The sequence below is a fragment of the Nerophis ophidion genome, linkage group LG15 (assembly GCF_033978795.1).
Source record: "Nerophis ophidion isolate RoL-2023_Sa linkage group LG15, RoL_Noph_v1.0, whole genome shotgun sequence".
Taxonomy (NCBI): domain Eukaryota; kingdom Metazoa; phylum Chordata; class Actinopteri; order Syngnathiformes; family Syngnathidae; genus Nerophis; species Nerophis ophidion.
Genome location: NC_084625.1, coordinates 24,477,788 through 24,497,480, shown reverse-complemented (window position 1 = coordinate 24,497,480; position 19,693 = coordinate 24,477,788). Strand labels below are relative to the sequence as shown.

The 19,693-nt window shown below is 38.7% G+C and overlaps 2 protein-coding genes across 6 annotated transcripts in view; both read right to left on the bottom strand.

Moving 5' to 3' along the window:
- LOC133569504 (fat storage-inducing transmembrane protein 1) overlaps positions 1–2,458 on the bottom strand; it is a 9,469-nt gene extending 7,011 nt beyond the window's left edge. The window contains exon 1 of the mRNA XM_061921899.1: positions 1–2,458. This exon is cut by the window's left edge and continues 1,187 nt beyond it. The gene's annotated coding sequence lies outside the window, so the exon portion shown is untranslated.
- A 140-nt stretch (positions 2,459–2,598) lies between these two features.
- dcaf11 (ddb1 and cul4 associated factor 11) overlaps positions 2,599–19,693 on the bottom strand; it is a 31,957-nt gene continuing 14,862 nt past the window's right edge. For 4 of the 5 annotated variants that reach the window (XM_061921895.1, XM_061921894.1, XM_061921893.1 and 1 more), the window contains 7 exons: positions 19,479–19,547; positions 11,785–11,842; positions 11,406–11,591; positions 7,510–7,693; positions 7,284–7,436; positions 7,086–7,192; positions 2,599–3,417 (listed from right to left, as the gene is read on the bottom strand). In XM_061921895.1, coding sequence (XP_061777879.1) covers positions 3,346–3,417; positions 7,086–7,192; positions 7,284–7,436; positions 7,510–7,693; positions 11,406–11,591; positions 11,785–11,842; positions 19,479–19,547 — 829 coding nt within the window. In that variant the 3' untranslated portion in view covers positions 2,599–3,345. The remainder of the gene's footprint in view (positions 3,418–7,085; positions 7,193–7,283; positions 7,437–7,509; positions 7,694–11,405; positions 11,592–11,784; positions 11,843–19,478; positions 19,548–19,693) is intronic. The other variant, XM_061921896.1, reaches the window with a different exon arrangement.

Genomic DNA, 19,693 nt, shown 5'->3' with positions numbered 1-19,693 from the left:
TTTAAAAACGATATCAATTATTAGTAGTCAAGGAGACCGATAACTGATATTTGGAGTCTATATTCTTCACAGTAAAAGTTAGCTAACATGAATAATAAATGTCAGTAAACACCTAGACAAGGCTTTAAGTTGATTTTTTTTTTTAGGAAACATTAGACCTGTGGTGACATAATGATTTATGCAGCCCTAATGTTGATTTAGCTAAAAAAAAAACATTTTTTTTAATTTTTTTTTAATTACGTGAGTCTAAGTAGAGCATCTGCATTTCAAAATATAGAACATTTCCTGGAAAGATTGGTATAAATATGAGATTTCCCTTTATCACCAAAACTTGCAAGCCAATCATTCTTATCGCAGTTTGTGGATTTAACACATTGCAAGGTTTCCTCGTGAGGAACCCTGAAGTATTGCAGAGTTTCCCACAGAAATTTGTTGTTAAGGGGGAGACCCACCACCTAAACGCCTTTTTTTTTTTTTTTTTTTCTTTGTCATGAAAAAAGGACGTTTTTGACATGAAAAGGGGAGGTTTTTGTGGTTGGTGCACTAATTGTAAGTGTATATAATGTTTTTTACTTTGATTTAATAAAAAAAATATATATTTTATTTATTTATTTAAAAAAAAAAAAAAAAAAGAATAAAAAAAATATTCTGCAGCCCGGTGGTTGGGGACCACTGCCTTATGGGGTCGCGGGGGGTGCTGGAGCCTATCACAGCTGCACATGGTCGAAGGCGGGGTACACCCTGGACAAGTCGCCACCTCCTCGCAGGGCCAGCACAGATAGACAGACAACATTCACACTCACATACATTCACTAGGGTCAATTTAGTGTTGCCAATCAACCTATCCCCAGCTGCATGTCTTTGGAGATGGGAGGAAGCCGGAGTACCTGGGGGGAACCCACACTGTGACGGGGAGAACATGGAAACACCACACAGGAAGAGCCCGAGCTCCGGATCGAACCCAGGGGCTTCATATTGTGAGGCACACGTACTAACCCCTGCACCACCGTGCTATTATATCTTATTAATAAATAGAGAAGGTTAAAACATTGTAATGCAAAGATATAAATACAATTAACTTGTAAAATATTTAATGTACAGAATATCATAAGCATTCATTCAGGTAGAAATATCACAAACTACATCCCCATTTTGCGTTATTAATGCATGAAACTGGTATCCAAACATGGAAGTTTAGCTCCTCTTCAGAAAGCAAGTCCTCATTCAGGAGGAACACAATCTCCTGTATTCTTACAAAATATTGAAAAACACCTACGCACTGCAGGTCATTTTTTTATTGTCATTGAAAGTGTTTTTTTAACGTCCTTTTTGTGTTTAACTGTTTAAAAATAACAATTTTTAAATATATTTCAGTAAAGCAAACTAATTGTCCAGTAATGGTAATAAAATCTTTAAAATTATCTGTCTAAGGTGCACTTATTATAATAGAAAATTACATTCATCTGCGATTAATTTGAGTTAACTATGAACAAATTGTGATTAATCGCGATTAAATGTTTTAATCATTGACAGTCCTAGTATTTTGTTTTGGCCTGAATGTTGATTGAGAGATATGAGCACAGAAAATAAAAAATATGAATCCAAAATGTCTAGATGCAAAATTACGGACTTTTATGTCCTTTTTGTGTTGAGCTGTTTAAAAAAAAAATTGTAACGTTAAAATGATTTCATTAAAACAAACAAATTTTCCAGTTATGGTAATAAAAACTTGAAAATAATGTATCCAGGGTACAATTGTTATGACTAAAAAATATATTTATCTGCGATTAATTGCAATTTATTTTTAGTTACCTATCAACAAACTGTGATTAATCACAATTAAATATTTTAGTCATTAGGCATCCCTAGTATTTTTGTTTTGGCCTAAATGTTAATAGAGAGGTATGAGTAAATAAATTACAAAATTATGAATCCAAAATGCTTTTTGAAAAATTAAGGACTTTTGTCTTTTTTGTGTTGAGCGGTTTAAAAAAATCATAATGTTAAAAAATATTTCATTAAAGCAAACTAATTTTCCATTCATGGTAACAAAATCGTAAAAAATTATCAGTCATCACACTTAATATGCTGAAAATTTTTATTTATCTGCCATGAATTTTGAGATAACCATTAAACAATCTGTGATTAATCACGATTAAATATTTGAATCATTTGACAGCCCTGGTATTTTTGTTTTGGCTTAAATGTTGAGAGATTTTAGCAAATAAAACAAAACAAATATGAATCCAAAATGTTTTTTAGGTCAAAGGATTTTTATGTCCAGTTTGGCTTCAGGGTACAGTCAAATAACTGCTGGTGTATTGTATACACCACTATAAAAGAATTGGACAATGACATTTTTCAATTTAACATGGGAAAAATCATGCCTGATAGAGTAAAACAACCAAAAATATGGACAGAATTACAGCAAAAAATTACTGAAAGGACAATAAAAGTCCACCTTTATCCCCCGAGGGTTAAAGTGCCATTTTTAAATGTTGTCCATCATATTCGATGGAGTCTGCCACCTTATGAATAAGTACATATTTGGAAAGATTGCTATTTGGTTATCAATAAAGCCAAAATCAAGTGCAGATACACATTTAAAAGTTTTAATCTTACTGTGAAACAGCTTGATCATGAAACATGGGATATGATACAAGAGCCAGAAAATTGCAAAAGCAGATCAGTTTGTCGGTTGTCATACTTACACACGCACGTGCACACACACACAGGCACACACACGATCATATTTTGACAGAATGATTTTACATGTTGTAATAAAGGGTCTTTCGTATTTAATGTTTGATTTTGAGTTATCTCAGCGTCACCACACAGGTTAATCTATGCACTCAAAGGAGGTGCATGAGAAGTTAAGTCAATTTTGGTGATCACCGTCTTACTAGGTTTTTTTTTTGCATTTTTGGCCCCTGAAAACCAAAAAAAGAGCTAACGTCCTTTCAACAAACTACCTAAACACTCCCTGAAAGCATGTACGTATCGTTAAAATTCTATACATTTATACACATGTGCCTGTCTTTGTTCCCTCTGCAATGTTCGAATATGGTTTGAAAAAGCTTGTGAAGTAAAACCCAGTTTAGCATTCAGGATCAAATAAAGAATATTTGGCCTGGTTTAAGTTCGCTGCACTTGTTAGCACTCAGCTTAAAAGCCAGTCACTCTACAATTATAATCATAACACCCAGCAGTGAATTTGAAATATATTTAAGTCCCTTTTACAGGCCTTAGCGAGTGGACTTCCCTCTTGATTGGGTGCCAGCCTCTAACGCCTTCTCAAGGCGATGTCGTTGACGCGTCTTTTAGTCTCTCGCAGCCTCCGAGCCGTCAGTCTCTCTCCCGCTCCTCTTCCAGGGGGTGAGTTTGTCTGTGCTCCCACATTCGCACGGCTCCGTCCCACTGTGGACACAAAAGTGACAAGTGACAGCAAAAAAATCAGACTTTCTGATGCATATCTTGTGACGCTTCATACTCTCTCATTAAAGCAGTTCTGCCACAGTAAGTTTTTTTATTACACTCTTATGTTTATATTATTATTTTTGTATTTGTAGTGTTAATTTATATTGTATTTCTGTATATTATTACTGATTTTATTCTCTAAGTCGGGGGTCGACAACCTGTCGATCTTTTGGAACCTACCGGTCGATCGCAAAAATATTAGGGGGGAAAAAAAAAAAAGTAGTAATATGATATCAGTGAAAACTTCACCCGGAGAATAACCAACAGACCCGCAAACCCGCACACATTTTAACCTATGAACAGTCTGCCTTTCTCTCTTCAGCCTTACATCCAGCCGCTCTCGATACCGTAGCCACACACCCACTCATCTTGCAAACGAGAATTGCATGATGCGTTCTTTAAACATTGCGCTGCAACAATGACTGCATATGACTGTTGCAACAAATCAGCCATTTTTAACATCCAACATCAAACAACTTTTTCCTCAACTATGAGTTGAGGAAAATCATCACACACCTGTGACGTGAAACATACGACTGTGAACATTGCTCCTCAGTACGGATTGTGTTGATTTATTGTGCATACAAAAGTAAAAATTGACTTGAGCAAAAGCAGTAATATATATATATATATATATATATATGTATATATATGTATATATATATATATATATATATATATATATGTATATATATATATATATATATATATATATATATATATATATATATATATATATATATATATATATATATATAACAAGGCAACAGCTGAAGAAGGACTTTCCCGTTTATCCCTTCTTTACCACATAGGAAAAACACGCCAGGTGAACAGCTGATTTTACTCATTTTAAATAATTTGCTGACGTAAAAACCATGTGATTTGCATCCCATATGTAACCAATACAAATATTATACGGTACTAAAACTATAGTGGCCATAAACAGTCTGCTTCTACAGCAGCGGCACCCAAAGTGCAGCTTAGGGGCCATCTGTGGCCCGTGACTCGATTGCATTAGACAGTCTATGGGCATGCATTTTCAAAGCATCAAAGGCTTGAGAGGAAATATAGCAATATAATAAAAAAAAGAAAAACAAGCTAACATCAGTTATGCCTAAAGGAAAAATTTATTTATTTTTAGTTTCATCAATACAGTGCTTCTCAATCATTTTCTGTTACGCCCTCGTAGGCAGAAAAAAACATTTCATGCCCCCTTCCGAATCTTTGTTATGACTATAAATAGTATGTCTATAAAGTTGTTATAAGTACACCTCTGCATAACACTGTGTCCTTATTAACATTAAAGAAAATAAATTGGCCCCAGACACATTACAAAAAATAACAGCAAATGTTAAGAAAAAAGCAAGAAACACAATACAATGTCTTTAAAAACAACCAAAAACAAAACACATAGTTGACACAAAGGTAGATCTTTCTTTAGTGTTTGGCTGAAACCAGGCCTCTTGGGCTCGAAAAGGTTGGTGAAAACTGCTCTAAGTGTAACGTTTTTTTTAACCTATTATTGTATTCATATTTTTATTCTATCAGCTTTCATACTATTTTTTAGATGGCATTAATTTTAGTTACTCTCCAGTGTGAACGCCTCAAAAGTGCGTTTTTTTCCTCGATCCTCAGTGCCATGCCATCATTTTTTATTGTCCACAGTGCTGGGTGTGCATGCGTGTGTTTTCTTTTCTTCTTTCTTTTTTTATTTTGTGAATATCACTTTGTTTGCCACTTGGCTGTGAATGAAAAGTGCTATATAAATAGTTCGATTTAATTCTCAAATAGTAGTTTGAACCCCATTTCTAAAATACGTACATTACAAAACATGCTCATTGACTTCCTCATTCTGATTAAAAAAAAAAAAACTGAGCACACATTGTTTTATTCATTTTTTTTGTTTTGTAGTTTAAAGTGTTTTATATATTTATTAATGTTGCTGATTAATTACAATGAATTTTTATTTATTGTCTTCATTTAATTGTATTTTTCAGTATCAAATTGTATAAGTCTGTCAAAAAATGTGTATAGTTCAAATAAGGATTAGGAGGACCTTTTTTTTTTAATGGCAGACAAGCAAATTGATGCACATTTAATGATTTTGTTACAGACTAAAAAACATTATTTGTAAAGTTATTCTTGTAAGTTGATCTGTACTTCTTTTTTATTTTCTTTAATGTTAATAAGGACACAGTGTTATGCAGAGGTGTACTTATAACAACTTTATGGACAAATTATACTATTTATAGTCATAACAAAGATTCGGAAGGGGGCATGAAATGTTTTTTTCTTCCTACGAGGGCGTAACAGAAAATGATTGAGAAGCAGTGTATTGATGAAACTAAAAATCAATACATTTTTCTTTTAAGCATAACTGATGTTAGCTTGTTTTTCTTTTTTTTATTATATTGCTATATTTAAATGGGTTGTACTTGTATAGCGCTTTTCTACCTCCTCTCAAGCCTTTGATGCTTTGAAAATGCATGCCCATAGACTGTCTAATGCTGCTTTGACTAGGAATAGAACCTGAAACCTTCCATCCATTTCCTACCGCTTATTCCCTTCGGGATCGCGGGGGGCGCTGGAGCCTATCTCAGCTACAATCGGGCGGAAGGCGGGGTACACCCTGGAAAAGTCGCCACCTCATGACAGGGCCAACACATATAGACTGACAACATTCACACACTAGGGCCAATTTAGAGTTGCCAATCAACCTATCCCCAGGTGCATGTCTTCGGAGAACCTAAAACCTGTTAGTCATAAATGGTAAATGGGTTATACTTGTAATGGGGTATACCTGTAAAGCGCTTTTCTACCTTTTTTTTTGTTTTAGGAACTCAAAGCGCTTTGACACTACTTCCACATTCACCCATTCGCACGCACGCACGCACGCACGCACGCACGCACGCACGCACGCACGCACACACACACACACACACACAGATGGCGGGAGCTGCCATGCATGGCGCTAACCAGGACCTATCAGGAGCAAGGGTGAAGTGTCATGCTGAAGGACACAACGGACGTGACTAGGATGGTAGGAGTGGGGATGAACTAGTAACCCTCAGATCAAGTACACAAAAATGTTCAGAAAAAGAGATGGAAAACATTGTTTGAAAATTAAAAAATTTGCGCATTTCAGTTTGCGGGGCGACTTAATGGAATCAATTAGATGAAGAAATCAAACAAAGCAAAAATTTGCCGGTAATTATGTATTGTATTGATGATTAAAAATCTGATTATCTGAGTGATGGTCACAGAACAATATAAGCTTTTGCTTCTTCCTGCTCCTTTTTGGACACACAGAATGTTTCTTTGTTTCTATTTAAAATTTATTTTAATATTGTTTTTTTGCAGAGGAAAATCTTATATTGCGCAGATGGTTTGTTGCGTTTGAAATAAATTGGTGAACTGAGTGGACTCAAAATAGGTCCCTGGTCAGCTTTATTGCCAATTACCATTGAGTAAAATGCTGTCATACTCTGATGTAATTAATGTGTAGATTTATATCTTTTTTATCATAGTGCTTGATGTATTGGGGAAGGAAGCACATTTTTTACAATTTTTTGTGGAAAAGTTGAAATTGTGTGCTTTTGCTGACTTACAGAGCTACTGATGATATTGTCTTCATATGGGTGCCAAGTGATGTCCCTCACACAAGCATCATGGCCCGACAGTCTGGTGACCACGTTGCCAGTCAGCACGTCATAAACTGTGTGGATGTGCACACAGAGAAGAAGAAAGTGAAGTGATGACGTACTTGTTTGTACGCTGCTTGGCCTTGGCAAGAATGGCAGACTCACCGATGATCTTGCCAGTAGAGCACCCTGAGTAGATGAACTTCTGGCCCGTGCTGAACTCGGGTGAGAAACGGCAGCGGATGAGGGTGTGCAGGACGCCGTGGCCGCGGTACGTCATCACAGAGGTGTCGCCGGCCAGTTTGTGTCGCTTTAGAGCTGAAGTGGAGAAAAAATTAATTATTGGGCCAAGCTCCATGAATCTTATCTCCTTTTTACTTCATCTGCACACATTTCACCCGTCTTGACACGCTCAGCCCACCTCTTTGGGGAACCTGCTGCCAGCGGTAATCCCAATTCTGCTGAATGACAGCCAGGCGTGAAGCTGCCAGCCCTTCTTTGGGCGAGAACTTCCTGATGTCCCAAAGCTTGATGGACTGGTCCTTCGAGTTGCTGATCAGATAACGTGCATCACCCTGTGCCAAGATATTCAAGTTGAGTGATAGGAAGCAAACAAAAGGGTAAAGACAATAGAGAAAGAGAAGCAGAACAGGTACAGCAGCTGACTGCTAATCTAGCGTTTAGGGTTTAAATGACACGTGCCAGTTAGTGACATCCACACAACATATAGCAAAGCTATTATTAAACTGGTGCATTCCATTCAAAACTTGAGGGAACAAACAATTTGCTATTATTCAACTGGTGCATTCCATTCAAAACTTGAGGGAACAAACAATTTGCTATTATTCAACTGGTGCATTCCATTCAAAACGTGAGGGAACAAACAATTTGGTAGCAGCTTTTGCAGCTCCTGCTGTATAGAGGAACTTGGACCATGTAAACACATTGGCAGATCCTAGCATTGACATTTTACCCTTGCTAGCAAACATAGAACACCAGGGGCCAAACTTGTGATTTACATTACTGAGGCATTCCTGAAGTCACCCTTTTAAGTCTTTTTTTGACAGTTATTTTTTGTCATGTGATTTATGTAACTAAGGTGTTGCTGAACCTTGTTTACTTCAGACGCAGTCAGTACCGGTAGTTACTTGTTCAACTGTTTTAGTTATACTAGTGGTGTTCATCAAGGTTTCATTTCAGGCCCGTTGTTTTTCATCATTTGGGTTACTCAACTGGTGGCCTGCAAGCTCAGTTCAAAAAGTATTTGGGACACAAGCATTTTTACAGCAGATTCCTAAAAATACTATAGTGCTATTTCTTCAACCGATTTAGTTATTATAGTGGTGTTCTTCAAAGTTCCCAATTTAAGTACTCTCTTTTTCAATATTTGGGCTATTCGACTGATGGGCCGTGAGCTCAGTTCAAGAAACATGGAAGACAAATATTTTTGCAGCAGATTCATAAAAAACATTAAAGTACTTTGACTAGCTGTTTTGCAGAAGATCCTTAAAAACAGCAGAGCGGTCTTGTAACTGACAAAATAAACCATAATCAAATGTCTATTGCAGATGACACTGGAATATACAAAATAAGACTAATAAGGAAGGGAAAGATGATGTGGTCCTGATGGCTTCATCTGGCCGGGATATTCAGCCTTTACTGGATCGGTTCGCAGCCGAGTGTGAAGCGACCGGAATGAGAATCAGCACCTCCAAGTCCGAGTCCATGGTTCTCGCCCGGAAAAGGGTGGAGTGCATTCTCCGGGTTGGGGAGGAGACCCTGCCCCAAGTGGAGGAGTTCAAGTACCTAGGAGTCTTGTTCACGAGTGGGTGAAGAGTGGATCGTGAGATCGACAGGTGGATCGGTGCGGCGTCTTCAGTAATGCGGACGTTATACCAATCTGTTGTGGTGAAGAAGGAGCTGAGCCGGAAGGCAAAGGTCTCAATTTACAGGTCGATCTACGTTCCCATCCTCACCTATGGTCATGAGCTTTGGGTCATGACCGAAAGGATAAGATCACGAGTACAAGCGGCCTAAATGAGTTTCCTCCGCCAGGTGGCGGGGCTCTCCCTTAGAGATAGGGTGAGAAGCTCTGCCATCCAAGAGGAGCTCAAAGTAAAGCCGCTGCTCCTCCACATCGAGAGAAGCCAGATGAGGTGGCTCGGGCATCTGGTCAGGATGCCACCCGAACGCCTCCCTAGAGAGGTGTTTAGGGCACGTCCAACCGGTAGGAGGCCATGGGGAAGACCCAGGACACGTTGGGAAGACTATGTCTCCCGGCTGGCCTGGGAACGCCTCGGGATCCCCCGGGAAGAGCAAGAAAAAAGTGGCTGGGGAGAGGGAAGTCTGGGCTTCCCTGCTTAGGCTGCTGCCCCCGCGACCCGACCTCGGATAAGCGGAAGAAGATAGATGGATGGATGGAAGGGAGAAGTTTGGCCCCTTAGACCTTAGCTTTCTGGAAATGTGGCCCACAAAAAATTTAGTTGAATATCTCACCACTCACTTAAGCAACTATTTTACTACATCCTTTACTATACGAATGGATACACTTCAAAGAAGTCAGTGTAAAACTTCTATGGCTTCACTTTCCACGGAAAATGTAAATAGCTTGCAACACAAGTGAGTACACCTCACAGGGAACAATGTGTCACTGCCTCAATCCGCTTGGGCAGGGATTTTTTTTCAGCTCTGCACAAGTTGTTACCAGAAACGACTTCCATTTCTCTGTTATGACATCACTGGCCGAGCTGCTCCACCACGTTCCTTCCTTCGACTTGAAAATACCCTAGGTGCTCAATTGGGTCCCTCAGCAAAGCACTTGTCTTTGTCAGGGTGTGTTAGTGCTTATTATCATTTTGGAAAACTGCCATGAGGTTAAAGTTTATGTTTCAGAATGGCAAAGGACACGTTGGAATAAACCGCAGCTCTCCAATCCAGGCAGCATTAATGAAGCCCCAGATTCTCTTGGTTTTCAGTGGACTGTAATCTATACTGTAATGTATATCCAAGTTTAATATCACTAGCCAAAGTATCCAAAATGTGATCCGGGGGCCATTTGCAGCTCGCAGCTAATATTTGAACGTCCTGCGGCACATTCTAAAAGTACAATCAGAAAAAAACATTAAAAAGTGAGATAAAAGAGCAAACGGGTGAAATGTAACGAGAAAAAGTTGCAATGTTGGCTAATAACACAAAATATTAATGAAAGAAAATCAATGTTGTTATGAATTATTGACCAAATCAAGGCTAAAATTACTTAAGAACAGATATTCCACTTTGAAAAATTTGGAGGGGAAATGCTGCATATTTTGTGTTTTTGGCATATAAACTGAATTTTTTTCGGAGAAAAAATGGCATAAAACATTAAAAAAATATATCTTTGTATTGACAGATAAATCTGAAGTTGATTAAGAGATTTAAGCGTTGTAAAAAAAATATATGACTTATTTTTGCAGGTCCCAGAGACCAAATTTGACGAGTGACACAAAGGTAAACAAAGTCTATATATTGTATTGGTTTTGAAAATGAAAAGTATCAAGACGATCACATGCTTTGATTTTTCAGTCTGGTCAACAGGGGCAAAGGTTTGGACAGCCCTGGTCTTATTAAGAGATTTAAGCGTTGAAAAAAAATATATATGACTTATTGTCCCTTGTAAAAATATACTGTAATAAAGTATTTGCTGCAATGTGAGATGTCTACTTTTGAGAGATACCGTATCTGACATACATGAGCGACCTTGGCCACAGCTAAAACAATAAATTGGGATTATCAAATATAACGAGTTGGGAAAAATTTTGCAACAAAATACACCCCGATGGCACTTTAAATAAAACTGTTACCTGGTTTTGAGAAAGAAAATGACGTGCAATTAAGTAAAACATTTGAAAAATGTTTGTTTATGTGTACTCCTACAATAAAATAACATCAGTGTCCAACTATTAGCATCTTTTTTAAAGTTAATTTAAATTATGCATGCAATTTACTGTAATTAATCACAGTTCAAAACTGATTAAAACAATGCACACCACTATAATGAAAAATGTGCAATCCTTGAAAGCTGAGCATTATTATGTGTTTAAAGGTTCAATACAGCACTCATGTATCGGATTGCAATACCTGTGTGTGTAATAAACCTTGACGGTGCACATGCTGTTGCCCTCCAGGTACGGTCATTCATTACACTACACTCAAAAGTCAAACTCCTTTGGGAACGTTTGCATGGACAAATTGATAAAACACCCACTGCCGCCATGTTGCTTCCATACACACCCACTGCGCTCACACCTTGCTATGGATGAAGGTGATTCCGTCGCGGTGGCCCGCCAGCTGTCCGACAGGCTGTGGTCGATCCTCCCGCAGCGTTCTCCTGTCCCACACTTTGCACAGTGCGTCATCACTGCCGGAAAAGAGCAGCTGGGACGAGCTGTCGGCGAACGCCACCGCGTTCACATCATCCTCGTGGGCATCAATCTGGCATCGGCAGGGAAGAAAGATACAGGTTTTTAGATAAGGACGAAGGGACGGTGTTCCAAGGCGGATTTACGCATCAGACGGAAAGAGTCTTAATCAAATTTCTACTTTATGCATCAAATGCAACATTTCAAGTGTCAAAGAATCATTAATTTAACACAAAATGACAAAAAAGACATCTTAAAACACCCACCTTTAGTGTTCTTTTATTCTGGTCGAGATCAAAAACGTAAAGGCAGCCGTCATTTGCCCTGAATGGTGAGGAGGAGATGAACAGACTGAACGAATGGCAAATATCAGACTGAAATGGCAAATGTAGGACAAGTTTGCCTTATATGAAAAAAGACACCATCAGATTTATAACAAATAATGTAATGTGTTTTAGTCTTTTAATATTTGAAGACATCACAAACCTATGGCTGCAGTGAGCTATCATATAAGGTCTACTTTTCTGAGGGTTGCCTTTAAGAAGTTCCTTTCTTTTATTTTCTTAGTTTATTTCGAACATGACATACGTACAACATTATACATCAGGTAATTTCATCATTTCGCAATACACAATACATCATGTCCGAAAAGGAAGAAGCAAAGCTTATTTTATCCTACCCCTTTTCCACTTCAGAGCGCCCACAAATATATACATTCATTCACTGACCTTCTTTACAGCAAAATATCAAATAGCAAAATGACATCTGTGAGTGAGTAACACAGCAGTTTTCTAACATGTACTTAATTATTTCAGTCATTAACATACTAAGATGAAGAATATCTTATTTTCAATAAGTTTGAAAGTGTTTCTCATAATACTTCTTCTTTGTACTTTTTAAGCACTATTAATTTAAACATCCTCTTAAACTGGGTCATATCAGTACAATGTTTAACTTCTTTATTTAATCCATTCCATAATTTAATTCCACATACTGATATGCTAAAAGTTTTAAGTGTTGTACGGGCATACAAATGTTTTAAGTTAGATTTTCCTCTAAGGTTATATTTCTCCTCTTTAGTTGAGAAGAATTGTTGTACATTCTTTGGTAGCAGGTTATAATTTACTTTGTACATCAATTTAGCTGTTTGCAATTTTATCAAGTCATCAAGCTTTAATATTTTTGACTCAAGAAATAAAGGGTTTGTATGTTCTCTATATCCAACATTGTGTATTATTCTAATCGATCTTTTTTGTAACACAGTTAACGAATGAAGCGCACATTTGTAGTTGTTTCCCCATATTTCTGCACAATAACTCAGATATGGTAACACTAGCGAGCAGTAGAGAATATAAAGTGATTTTTGGCCCAGGACGTATTTTGCTTTATTCATTATTGAAATATTTTTGCCACCTTATGTTGTATGTTTTGTATATGAGATTTCTAGTTCATTTTATCATCTCTTAATACTCCCAAAAATCTGGTTTCTTTTACCTTTTCGATATCCATTCCATCTATTTGTATTCGTGTCTGATGCTCTTTTCTACTGTTACCAAATAGCATTACTTTAGTTTTACTGAGATTCAAGGATAGCCTGTTTTTAATCAAACCATTTTTTTAATTTATTCATTTATTCCGTTATTATTTGTATTATCTTCTGTGTGTTCTCTCCTGAACAGAAAGCAGTTGTGTCGTCTGCAAATAAAACTAACTTCAAGTCTTTTGTCACTTTGCAAATATTGTTTATATAAAGATTGAACAATCTTGGTCCCAGTATTGATCCCTGGGGTACACCAAAAGATATATCCAATCGTGTTGAACTATTTTCACCCATCTTCACATATTGCTTCCTGTTGGTTAAATAACTTATTATCCAGCTCAAGACCAAACCTCTGATGCCATAACGTTCTAGTTTTTGAATTAAAATATCATGATTAATTGTGTCAAATGCTTTTGTTAAATCCATGAATACTGCACAAGGAACTGTCGGCACAGTTCCTTGTGCCGACAATCCAGATATTCTAGTCAAAATGGAGCATAATGCACTATCTTTATATTCATTTATTTATAGCGACCTGCCACAAACACATTTGGACCGCCACAAATAGCTCCGCTCATAGACACGTTATAATTGGACTGTCTGTAAATGTAGCTTGTTGTTACAACTTCTTAGCAGCTCTCCTGTGTTGTAATAATGAATTGTGTAATCACACAAGGGTCAAAGTATTTTGTATCCTTTTTGATATAAGGACATGTTTAAATTTAAAACATTTTCAAACAAATCCATCCATCCATTTTCTACTAAAATTGTCGCTCTCGGGATCGCGGGGGGCTGGAGCTTGTCCCTATCACATTATTTTTTGCATGAAACTCTAATCAGCGACAGGGCAATGATAAGCTGAATATAGCTCTGTTTTTTTCTCGAACTACAAAAAGGGAGCACCTCCTTCTGGCTTGGATTGGGCATGGCTTGGCAGCTCAAGCACATGGCTACTTTCAATATGATTTGGGTATGTATAAGGAGATGTAGCCTGGGGATGCCAATCACGCACACGTTTGCGATTAGTTTCAAATGATTGCGATGTTAAAAAAAAAAAAATGCTTGGATTTGTCGGTGTGCACACTTTAATACAACAGGATTTTTACCGGAGTATACTGTTTTCTGGATCAGAACATACATCTATTTTTTTTAAAAATCCACGCAACTCTTATTACATGAGGTCCCATTGTCTGCCAGAGAATAGGAAGAATTAGCATAAGGTATTAGTGTTGCCAACTTAGCCGCATTTTTTAGCAAGCAATCAGACCCTTCTGTAGATACTGTTTCTCGAAAAAGTAAGTATCAACAAACCTAGCAACATTTTTTGGTCTTATTGGAGACTTGGGCATGAAAGCATGCAATACTCTTCTGAACAAGCATTGGGTATTGTTGTTGGTCCCTCCTCACTCTCAAAGCACTTACAGTCTTTAAAGTTGTAATTTGTAAACATGTTTTTTTTTTCGCATTTTTTTTTTCTTCCTCATTTTATGTCTATCCTACACGGTCTATTAAAATGATATTGACATTACGGCTGGGTCATATGGCCGTTTTTTAATATCTCGATATTTTTAGGCCATATCGCGATACACGATATATATCTCGATATTTTCCCTTGGCCTTGAATTAACACTTCATGCATATAATCACACCAGTATGATGATTCTATGTGTCTACATTAAAACATTCTTGTTCATACTGCATTAATATATGCTCATTTTAAAATTTAATGCAGAGAAGGAACTGTCGGCACAGTTCCTTATGCCGACAATCCAGATATTCTAGTCAAAATGGAGCATAACGCAATCTTGATGTTCCAAGATGGCGGCGCCCGGACGGGCTGCAACATCGCGGAGCTCTTGCTAAAGATGGAACATTTGGCAGAAATACCGGACAATTCTGCAAACTTCATGGCTGGCTCACATCGTGGTCACTCCGTGATCACGTACGACCGCCAGACACTTCGGGATGTGGACATATCGGGCCGTTTTGGACTGATAGACGCGTGCTTGCTAGACGTGCTAACTAGCATGGGAATAATTCGGCGGCTACATCCAGCGGCCTGTGAAGCAGGGAAGTATAGTAGCAGCGGGGGCCGTCTACGGAGCAGACGCCAGCGGTGTGATCGGAAACGCGGATGTCGAGCGGGGCTAAAAACAAAGTAGAAGGCTAATCCCCACAGAACACCACTTCCCTCCATCCTGAAGCCGGATTTAAATGGAAGATGCGAGACTACTGGTCTGGGTAAGGAGTCAGTTAAATTAGAACAAGTTTTTTCTGCTTTGAGTGTTTCAGAGTTGGACATGTGTTTTACTGAGGTGGCTAACAATGATGCGTGCAGTTTATCAAAGCAACAAACAAACAATCGGAAAATCCCCGTTACTGAGGTGGCTAACCATGATGCGTGTAGTTTATCAAAGCAACAATCAAACAATCGGAAAATTCCCGTCGTATCAATTCCTAGATATGGTCGTAATTATACTAAATGCACTGGGCATAATAAACACAACATTATTAATATTGCTACTACGGATAATTTGATCAAAAATTCCCTAAAACAGCCCACTACCTATAATATAGGTTTTTTAAACATAACATCATTGTCTCCCAAAACGTTGTTGGTTAATGATATCATCAGAGACAACAATCTTAACGTCATCGGTCTCAGCGAAACCTGGCTTGAACCAAACGACTTTTTTGCGCTAAATGAGGCATGTCCTCCTAACTTTACACATGCGCATATTGCCCGTCCGCTTAAAAGGGGTGGGGGGGTCGCACTAATATAGAACGAAAACTTTAACCTTAGTCCTAACATAAATAATAAATATAAATCGTTTGAGGTGCTTACTATGAGGTCTGTCACACCGCTGCCTCTACACCTGGCTGTTATCTACCGCCCCCCAGGGCCCTGTTCGGACTTTATCAATGAATTCTCAGAGTTCGTTGCTGATCTAGTGACACACGCCGATAATATAATCATAATGGGGGACTTTAATATCCATATGAATACCCCATCGGACCCACCGTGCGTAGCGCTCCAGACTATAATTGATAGCTGTGGTCTCACACAAATAATAAATGAACCCACGCATCGCAACGGTAATACAATAGACCTAGTGCTTGTCAGGGGTATCACCGTTTCCAAAGTTACGATACTCCCGTATACTAAAGTATTGTCCGATCATTACCTTGTAAACTTCGAGGTTCAGACGCATGTTCGTCAAACTAATAATAATAATAACTGCTATAGCAGCCGCAACATTAATACGGCCACAACAACAACTCTTGCTGACCTACTGCCCTCGGTAATGGCACCATTCCCAAAATATGTGGGCTCTATTGATAACCTCACTAACAACTTTAACGACGCCCTGCGCGAAACCATTGATAACATAGCACCGCTAAAGTTAAAAAAGGCTCCAAAAAAGCGTAACCCGTGGTTTACAGAAGAAACTAGAGCTCAGAAATTATTATGTAGAAAGCTGGAACGCAAATGGCGCACGACTAAACTTGAGGTGCACCATCAAGCATGGAGTGATGGTTTAATAACTTATAAACGCATGCTTACCTTAGCTAAAGCTAAATATTACTCAAATCTCATCCACCGTAATAAAAACGATCCTAAATTTTTGTTTAGTACGGTAGCATCGCTAACCCAACAAGGGACCCCTTCCAGTAGCTCCACCCACTCAGCTGATGACTTTATGCAATTCTTTAGTAAGAAAATTGAAGTCATTAGAAAGGAGATTAAAGACAATGCGTCCCAGCTACAACGGGGTTCTATTAACACTGACACGATTGTATATACGGCGGATACTGCCCTCCAAAATAGTTTCTCCCGTTTTGAGGAAATAACATTAGAGGAATTGTTACAACGTGTAAATGGAATAAAACAAACAACATGTTTACTTGACCCTCTTCCTGGGAAACTGATCAAGGAGCTCTTTGTATTATTAGGTCCATCAGTGCTAAATATTATAAACTTATCACTTTCCTCGGGCATTGTTCCCCTAGCATTTAAAAAAGCGGTTATTCATCCTCTTCTTAAAAGACCTAACCTCGATCCTGACCTCATGGTAAACTACCGACCGGTGTCTCACCTTCCCTTTATTTCAAAAATCCTAGAAAAAATTGTTGTGGAGCAGTTAAATGAACACTTAGCGTCTAACAATCTATGTGAAACCTTTCAATCCGGTTTCAGGGCAAATCACTCCACGGAGACAGCCCTCGCAAAAATGACTAATGATCTATTGCTAACGATGGATTCTGATGCGTCATCTATGTTGCTGCTCCTCGATCTTAGCGCTGCTTTCGATACTGTCGATCATAATATTTTATTAGAACGTATCAAAACACAAATTGGTATGTCAGACTTAGCCCTGTCTTGGTTTAACTCTTATCTTACTGATAGGATGCAGTGTGTCTCCCATAACAATGTGACCTCGGACTACGTTAAGGTAATGTGTGGAGTTCCCCAGGGTTCGGTCCTTGGCCCTGCACTCTTCAGCATCTACATGCTGCCGCTAGGTGACATCATACGCAAATACGGTGTTAGCTTTCACTGTTATGCTGATGACACCCAACTCTACATGCCCCTAAAGCTGACCAACACGCCGGATTGTAGTCAGCTGGAGGCGTGTCTTAATGAAATTAAACAATGGATGTCCGCTAACTTTTTGCAACTCAACGCCAAAAAAACGGAAATGCTGATTATCGGTCCTAATAGACACCGAACTCTATTTAATAATACAACTCTAACATTTGAAAACCAAACAATTAAACAAGGCGACACGGTAAAGAATCTGGGTATTATCTTCGACCCAACTCTCTCCTTTGAGGCACACATTAAAAGCGTTACTAAAACGGCCTTCTTTCATCTCCGTAATATCGCTAAAATTCGCTCCATTCTGTCCACTAAAGACGCTGAGATCATTATCCATGCGTTTGTTACGTCTCGCCTTGACTACTGTAACGTATTATTTTCGGGTCTCCCCATGTCTAGCATTAAAAGATTACAGTTGGTACAAAATGCGGCTGCTAGACTTTTGACAAGAACAAGAAAGTTTGATCACATTACGCCTGTACTGGCTCACCTGCACTGGCTTCCTGTGCACTTAAGATGTGACTTTAAGGTTTTACTACTTACGTATAAAATACTACACGGTCTAGCTCCATCCTATCTTGCCGATTGTATTGTACCATATGTCCCGGCAAGAAATCTGCGTTCAAAGGACTCCGGCTTATTAGTGATTCCCAAAGCCCAAAAAAAGTCTGCGGGCTATAGAGCGTTTTCATTTCGGGCTCCAGTACTCTGGAATGCCCTCCCGGTAACAGTTCGAGATGCCACCTCAGTAGAAGCATTTAAGTCTCACCTTAAAACTAATTTGTATACTCTAGCCTTTAAATAGACTCCCTTTTTAGACCAGTAAATCTGCCGTTTCTTTTCTTTTTCTTCTATGTCCCACTCTCCCTTGTGGAGGGGGTCCGGTCCCATCCGGTGGCCATGTACTGCTTGCCTGTGTATCGGCTGGGGACATCTCTGCGCTGCTGATCCGCCTCCGCTTGGGATGGTTTCCTGCTGGCTCCGCTGTGAACGGGACTCTCGCTGCTGTGTTGGATCCGCTTTGGACTGGACTCTCGCGACTGTGTTGGATCCATTATGGATTGAACTTTCACAGTATCATGTTAGACCCGCTCGACATCCATTGCTTTCCTCCTCTCCAAGGTTCTCATAGTCATCATTGTCACCGATGTCCCACTGGGTGTGAGTTTTCCTTGCCCTTATGTGGGCCTACCGAGGATGTCGTAGTGGTTTGTGCAGCCCTTTGAGACACTAGTGATTTAGGGCTATATAAGTAAACATTGATTGATTGATTGATTGATTGATTCCTGCGTCCTACTCTGTTTAGCAGTCCTTGAACACACCGTAAAAACACCATGTCTCTATTCCTCTGTGTGTAGAAGGATCACTATGTTCAAAGAAAGCACAGCTTGTTGGTTCACTGTGCACAATTGAATAGCTTTGTTGCTCAGACAGCAATGTGTTAGCATACATTTATATTGGGATATGACGTTTCTTAATGGGGGAAGACGTTATGTCTCTTGTTTTCATGTTAGCATTTCAGCTAACGTGATTGAGTTAGTCAGTCTGTGAGTTTATCAAAGTACAATAATTTTCGATTGTTTTAATTTACAACAGTAATACTGTGGAGAGTTTTACTGTGGTTATCATTAATGCCGTTTATCGTTACATCCCTAACATGCACCATGCCAAATTATACAATAACATTATTTCACAGTCCCGACCCAACCTCGCCACCACAAATAGATTGCAGTCCAGTGGGAAACACTGTAATGAGTGTCTGGCATGTGAAAATGAAGCGCTTTTTCAATTTAAACTTAAATTAAAGAAATGTCACTCACCCTCCCAGGATCTCTTTGCCATCTGTTGATGCAGCCAGGGAGAACACGCAAAACCTCCTCTCATCTGGACTACAAAAAAATAAATACAAAAGACACATGTTAAATAACACAGCACAACAAACCGTTCACAAAACAATCTACGTGTTTTAAAAAAGCTTGAAAATGTTGTATGTGCTAATGTTGGTGTGAAGCCAGCCCTGGGACCACAGGTACTT